At 40.4% G+C, this 7,334-nt stretch overlaps 1 protein-coding gene across 1 annotated transcript in view; it reads left to right on the top strand.

The window, feature by feature from the left end:
- The window catches only part of hck (HCK proto-oncogene, Src family tyrosine kinase), a gene marked incomplete in the record, with an annotated part of 23,578 nt that overhangs the window by 11,970 nt on the left and 4,274 nt on the right, over positions 1 to 7,334 (top strand). The window contains 7 exon segments of the mRNA XM_035656829.1: positions 2,622 to 2,655; positions 3,368 to 3,461; positions 3,615 to 3,710; positions 4,665 to 4,768; positions 5,777 to 5,926; positions 6,364 to 6,516; positions 6,604 to 6,788. Of these exon segments, the coding sequence (XP_035512722.1) occupies positions 2,622 to 2,655; positions 3,368 to 3,461; positions 3,615 to 3,710; positions 4,665 to 4,768; positions 5,777 to 5,926; positions 6,364 to 6,516; positions 6,604 to 6,788 (816 nt within the window).

Here is a 7,334-nt window from a genome sequence, read left to right on the forward strand (position 1 = left end):
ATTATCTGTCTCATGTACTGCTGTCAGGATATAGTGAAAGTTTAAGCAAATATGACAAAAAACTATTTTTATAAAAATTACTGCAGCTTTAATGTAGTGAGTAATATTCCAAGACAATACTAATAATAAGTATAATAAAATTATACTTATATTAATCACACCCAAATGAATGCAAATATTGCTCCCTGTCTGCTGGATATTTAAATCATAGAATGTAATTAAATTAAATATTTAAAAATGGACGTACTGTCTGTGACGTCACCCATAGGTTTCTGGAGAGCCGTTGTGAAGCTCAGTGTGGTAGGTTCTGGCTGTCGCCATCTTGGCAGCCAAAAAAAAGGGACAAAGAGGTGGTGCGTGGGTGGAGCTGTGGGCTGAATAAAGCCTGGTTACTGAAAACAGCTGCCTGTGACTGTACCCTCCTGTCACTCAAAGCAGCCACTCCTTTAATTATACATAACTTTAAACATTAATATAATTTAAACTGGTGAGTTATATAAAAATTCACTCCTGTACAGTTGTCATGAATGGGGGAAATTAGCTATAGAGAGCAAAAGCATTTTTTGTGCCAGGCTGTAAACATGTTTATTTCTGCTGTAAAGCATTTTATTATTTGGCCTTATGGAGACTGACTCACTTCTTGAGCCTGCCTCAAGTGGCTGTTAGAGGAACTGCAGTTTTTGGCACTTCGGTGTTGGCTTTATTTGCCAGGCATGGAGTTTGCCGCTTGGTTAAAATAAACAACTTTTTGCTAACATGTTTGCAATAAGATGATAGTGTTATGTTTACAGGTTGTTGCTTGTTGCAAGTAGCCCAAAAATGAATCCTTTCTAAGTCCTGCTCCTCTTTTCTCTGTGCTCCAGCAACAGTTGAGCAAGCCCTGGTCAGAACCTCAGCCAACATTCTCCTTTCCAATATGCAATATTTTTTTCCCCAGGATGATGAAGTCATAAAGAACCCTGCTCTGCCTCTAATTGGCTTACCTTGACATTCTTACCCTAACCCTAATTAGTTTCACTCCTCATTCGTAAACCTAGGCAACAAGTACTAGACAGTCTGAGGCAAAGTAGGGCGGGTCATGAGTTGGCCACCCTGGGAAAAAAATTACTGTATTTCCTGTTCTTAGATATGCTTCAGATGAGAGCAGCCATTCGTCACTTTCTTGTCTTCAGAATGACCATGCCCCCCTTCTGTAAAAGTGCCCTAGTGGCACATGCCTAAAAGCTGCTGCATCGCATTTTGCACCTCAAACAATAAAAATAATTTTCTTTAGTTTTCTAATCAACAAAGGACAGTAAAAGAAATGTGTGGCTCTAGGCAATCCACAAACAGGATGAAAATGTTAAACTTTGGGACCCGGACAGAGGACACAGGTTAGTTAATGATGTTACTGAGTAAGTGACGTGCGCCAATTGTGTCTGTAGATGTCAGTCATCTTAGTGATGTCTTAGTGATTGTGTAAATAACGTTTTTACTGTGGAAAAAAAAACCTACCATAAAACTGTTTCTTTTGAATAGAGTTTGGTTTGACAGTGTGGAGCAGAGGGAATTTTAACCTTAATAAATTATATAAACTGAGCTGACCTACTTTCTAACAATGAACCTTGTAATAAAGTAATGTAGTAAGTAGAGATAAGACCAACATGTTTTCTACTTCTCTAGGCTCGTAGCAAAAAAACTGCGGTTCTACTTTGCCACAGCGATGTAATTGCAGTAACGTAACGTTGGACAGACAAAATAATTCAATTAAACTTTATTTGTATAGTACCAATTCAACAGAAGTTATCTCAGGACACTTTTCAATGAGCAGTCTAGACTGAACTCACATTATTTACAGAGACCCAACAGTTCCCACCATAAGCAAACATTTCAAGAAAAACTTCCCTGCCCCTATTTCTGCATTATTTCTATATAATAACACAGATCATTGATTGGCAATGACACAACATAATTGTTTGCCTTACTGGCCATAGGATTTTGGCTCCTAAAGGCTAAAAAGCAGTAGGGTGTTTTTATTTTATGCTATCAAATTGGCAAAGATCCCGGAACCACCAGTCAAATTAGAGGGGCGGCTTTTACCCAGAAGGGGCGGAGCATGACGCAAGGCCAAAGTACCTGGATGGGCTGCTGTCATCTATGACTTGAAAATAATTGCTTCCTCTACTTAGATATGCTATTTGCTAGGGTCATCAATAAACAGACAACCACATTTTAAAGATGGTTAAAAGTTAAACACAAAACAATTGTAAGCTACCTAGTCACATCTGTCTAATGTTAGCAAAGGTCTACCTAACTGGCTTGCTAATTTATATAAATTGCTGGTGAGCTAGTAAGCTAACGTTATGCTAACATAAGCTAACTTAAGATGTAACTTAATCTATGTCACTGTTATCTTTTAACCATCTTTAAAACGGAGGTTGAGAGGCTAGCTCAACTGTTTTTTGGAGCACAGAGCAAAAAGACTTAGGAATGGCCAATTCATGCAGCTTCAAGAGAGTTTTTTTCCCACTTAGAATTAATAAAAAATGGACAAATAATATTTGATGGAATTTACATCTTCTCTTAACCTTATACCACATATACATACGGACCACATGGTCTCTCTGTGTTTCTCTTTACAGAGCAAGATGCCATCCAATGCAACCTCTTCAGAAGGTGAGTCACTATCTTTATGTACTTAATACTCAACTTACACAGTCTGTATTGCAACCCTTAAGCACCTGTACTTGATTCTGTATTTTACATTCAGTAAGTTACAAGTATGCCACTAGAAAACCACTAAGAATAGTCAGTTGCAGGTTTGTCTCTAAGTTCCCACCATGTTCTATCGAACACCACCACAGAGTATGCCAACAGCATGCTTTAAACAGACTCATCTACATCAGTTCTTGCATTAGACACAGAGAAACACTGTCCGAAGTGAGAGAGAGGAAGGAGAGCGTGTGATAGCCCCTCACCGCCTCACCACACGGGCCACCAATACACAGCCCCACTTCTATTGTTATCAAGCATACCAGGAAGTCAGTTATACAGTCAAAGTGTGTGTGTGGGGGGGGGGAAAGAAAGACTCACACTTAAATGCAGTGCTTCCATTAAAAAAACAACATTCACAGATATTCAGCCATGTACACTCACATGAGAAACTTCCTGCCGGCTTTCCGCAAGCCAAGAAAAGCAGGCGTGGGCTCTGTCATCATTTTCAAGTTTATCCAGTGGGTTTTTAAGTGTTTTACAAGGATGTTTTCGCAGCATATAATGTAGCTTTCACATGATAATGCAAGAGGGATATATTTTACACTGCATCATGACCACAATGTATCAACATGAGGCCTTCTGCTTCTCTCTTCTGTTTTTTTCTGGCCTGTAGGAGAGAGTATTGCCATGGCACTGTATGACTATGAGGCCATTCACGAAGGAGACCTTGGCTTCAGGAAGGGAGATAAGCTTAAAATCTTAGAGGAGTAAGTAAAGAGTCAAGAGTGAGAAAGATCATGAGTTCTTTGCTGCCTCAATCATTCAACACTTCAATTGTGTGTCTTTGTTCACAAGAAATGTTCACACTTTGTCTGTGTGGTTTTCTCTCTCTCTCTCTCTCTCTCTCTCTCTCTCTGTAGATCGGGGGAGTGGTGGAGAGCTATGCTGATCAGTACAGGTCAGGAAGGTTACATCCCCAGCAACTATGTAGCTAAAGATACCCTGGAGGCAGAGGAGTAAGTGGACTCACATTGAAAACATATTTCTATACATTATTAGTAGCTCACTTGTCTAGAGCAGGGATCTCAAACTGCTGGCCTGGGTGACATTTCCCGCCCTCCATCCCTCTCGCTGCAGCCCAAAACATGATATCGAAAATATAATATAATTTCTAGTTGTTTCATATCAATTTAAACCACCCTTTCACATATGATTAAAGAGCAACCTAACACCAAAACCATTCAATTCATTTCCTTTCAGTTTTATTTGTATAGTGCCAATTCATAACAAAAGTTATCTCATGACTAAAAACCTATGTATACGGGTATTCACTAATGTTGCTGATTGATTCAGGTCCAAATCTGTATTTGAATTCCACATATTTTGCTATAATAATGCACAGCGATTGCCCTCTACTGGTTGAAACAATCCCTGCTTCTATAAAACCAACGTCTCGCCTCTGCAGACTTTGGCCTTCTACATAGCCGTTAGCCTGACACTCTGCCACAGACACCAGAGAGCTCTCTGAGACACTAGTTTAGCTAACCTTACAACACAGTTACCAGCTGCTCATGGCTGGTTATCTTTTTTTATAAAATATAATTTAGAATAATATACAACATTTTCAAATGTTTCAGAAGTTGTTGTTTTTTTCATTTGCCCTGTTATTATTATCTTGCAAAATGGGTGCCCTGGCCATAAGCTAATGGTATTTGGGGGGTTGGCATGGTAACGTTTGGGAACCCCTAGTCTAGAGAGTCTGACAAATTACATTACATTACATTAGTTACACTATTATTATTATTATTATTGCTTTTATCGGTCATTTGCCTTACTGTATATAGCAGCAGTATCATTTACCTGTTGTGTAGTGTGAAACAAAGCACACGATATAAGTGGAAAATTAATGTTTGTGCTGGAGGAGCCGTTGAGATGTTTCTGTACTAACTGATCTGTTTCCTGTTGTTGAGGTGGTTCTTTAAGGGTGTAAGCAGGAAAGATGCTGAGAGGCAGCTGCTGGCCCCTGGGAACAAAGTGGGATCCTTCATGATCCGAGACAGCGAGACCACCAAGGGTGAGTAAAATAAAACAGATGATCTGTTCTTTTAGTGGATCAGTGGAAGCAGCAGTAAAGAGAATTTCTTGACAGTAAGAACCCCGTCTGACGGATCAAGCAGTTTGACCTCTGCAGTTGCTGCTGTAGAACAGGCAGACTCAGGCTGTTTGAGGGGCAGGGGCAAAAAAATTTAAAAGGGCACCATCTTGCAGAGAGTTGTGATGTATTTATGGTGAAACAACTTTTATCTTGTCTTTTTCCACTGAAAGGGCACCCTATAGGGCACTTAAACACCGTTTTCTACACTGGAAGGTCAACCACTTCATCGTATTTTATCTACCATAGGGGCATGATAGAGGTTGCTTTTGCATATTTTTTTTCAAACATGGAGGCACCAGGTTGGGGGCGATCACCCTGCCCACCAGTGTCTAGAATTCTAAAGTTGTGTTCTTGGAAAAGTATCTGTTAATCGCCGCAGTGCCTGTGCTCCTGCTGTAGCTGCCTGTGCTGTTTCCTCAGGGACAATGTGCTGAGCTTGTGGCTTTCACATAAAAAAAAAAGGTTGATAATATGAGCTGATTTAGGTGTCAAAATATCCTGTGAGAAAGACTTTTGATCTTTAATCTTTTGTTCTGTGCAGGACTGTTTTACACATGAGCACTACACAGCCTGTGAAAACCCTTGGCTCTGGGGGGAGCTTTCTAAAGTTTTAAAAAGAGGATCATGAGGATTTTGTCCTCAGCAATTGGGTGACTTTTTAAATGTTTAACAAAAAGCCTGCATTACAACCTGGAGGTGCAAAAGAAAAATGCAGCCCCCCTAAATGAACTGAAAGTGAAATCACTTGAGTGCCGCTTCAAATGTCCTATTTTGGTCTGTAACCTGTAGTTTCCTGGCACATCAAAGTTTTAAAATGTTGAATCATCCGAAAACATGAACTCTTGTGTGAAAAAGTACTGGCATCAGCATTTAGAAATCCCCTTCAGGTCTCATGGTAACCTCTGGTTTCTTTCTCTTTCATCACAGGCAGCTACTCTCTGTCTGTCATGGACAGCGACCCCCGGTCTGGTGACACGGTGAAGCATTATAAGATCCGCACGCTGGACAACGGAGGGTTCTACATCTCCCCCCGCAACACCTTCAGCACCCTGCAGGAGCTGGTCAGCCATTACAAGAGTGAGTTTACTGCTGGCACAGTTCAGACCTCCTCACAGCTTTCAGAAGTCTAGTTGAGTTTTTGCCATTATTAAAATGATGAGAAATCCTCAGTCATTCTGTAAGGGGTTAGTTTTCTCAGGTGTGTCAGAAAAGAGAAACTTCCGTTCTGTTCCAACACTGATGCTTATTGACGTACAGCGCACTCTGCTGGGCACTTTAATACATCAACATATGTGAAACGTTGTCAGGGTCATTGAGTGATGAATGGTATTGCTCTTTAATATCAGCATGAAAGTGCTTTTAGTATATTATTATTTGTGAAGTTGTGTAATTTTCCCCACAAATAAGAGCAACTTATGGAATATATTATATAAAATCAATGCATAAAATGAACCTCAAATACATCAAATCAAACACAAAATCAAATCATTAAATATTTTCTCTGTTCATTCCAGAGCAGGGAGATGGCCTCTGCCAATCCCTGACCAGCCCATGCCTGAGCCCCAAACCTGAGAAGCCCTGGGAGAAAGATGCCTGGGAAATCCCCAGATCATCACTAAAACTGGAGAAGAGGCTTGGTGCTGGCCAGTTCGGAGAAGTCTGGATGGGTGAGACGGATGTGAATCATTTCAGAATGCGGGTATCGATGGAGAAACCAAAGGTTCACTTTCTGATTCTTGTTGTTTTGTTTGAAGCCACGTACAATAAGCACACGAAGGTGGCAGTGAAGACCATGAAGCCTGGAAGCATGTCCGTGGAAGCCTTTATGATGGAGGCCAACCTGATGAAGACTCTACAGCATGACAAACTGGTCCGACTCCATGCTGTGGTCAGCAAGGAGGAGCCTATCTATATCATCACCGAGTACATGGAGAAAGGTGTGTGTGTGTGTGTGTGTGTGCAGAACACTTCCTCTGTAAGTTAATGAAAGCAGCTGGAAATTTGTCATTTTATTGAAACAAATATTAGTTTTCCTGCCCAAAAACCTTTGTATGGACAGCCTATAACACATCCACATCATATTACACTAAACCCTGTTTAACTGAAGGGGAAACACAAGTTACTGATTCCCAAGTAGGGACACTTTAACCCCAGGGGGTAGTTTTTAGTAGGAAGAGAGAGGGAAAGAGACAGAGATGCACAGCAACAATAATAGCAACAATAACAGCTATAATAATAATGGAACTGGTTCAGGACTCACCTGATCCAGCCCTAACTATAAGCTTTATCAAAGAGTCTTAAGCCTACTCTTAAATGTGAAGAGGGTGTCTGCCTTCCAAACCCAAACTGGAAAAGTTGCGAAAATGTTTTTTCCAAATCTTTTTATTGAGATTTTCCAACACAATGACATATAGTTGTACCTAACAGTGTGGGAAAAAAGACATTTACAACAGTATGTCAACAAATCCCTTGAACCCAGTCCCAC

The sequence above is a fragment of the Morone saxatilis genome, unplaced genomic scaffold, assembly GCF_004916995.1.
Source record: "Morone saxatilis isolate NCDOM2014 unplaced genomic scaffold, NCSU_SB_2.0 Contig15, whole genome shotgun sequence".
NCBI lineage: Eukaryota > Metazoa > Chordata > Actinopteri > Moronidae > Morone > Morone saxatilis.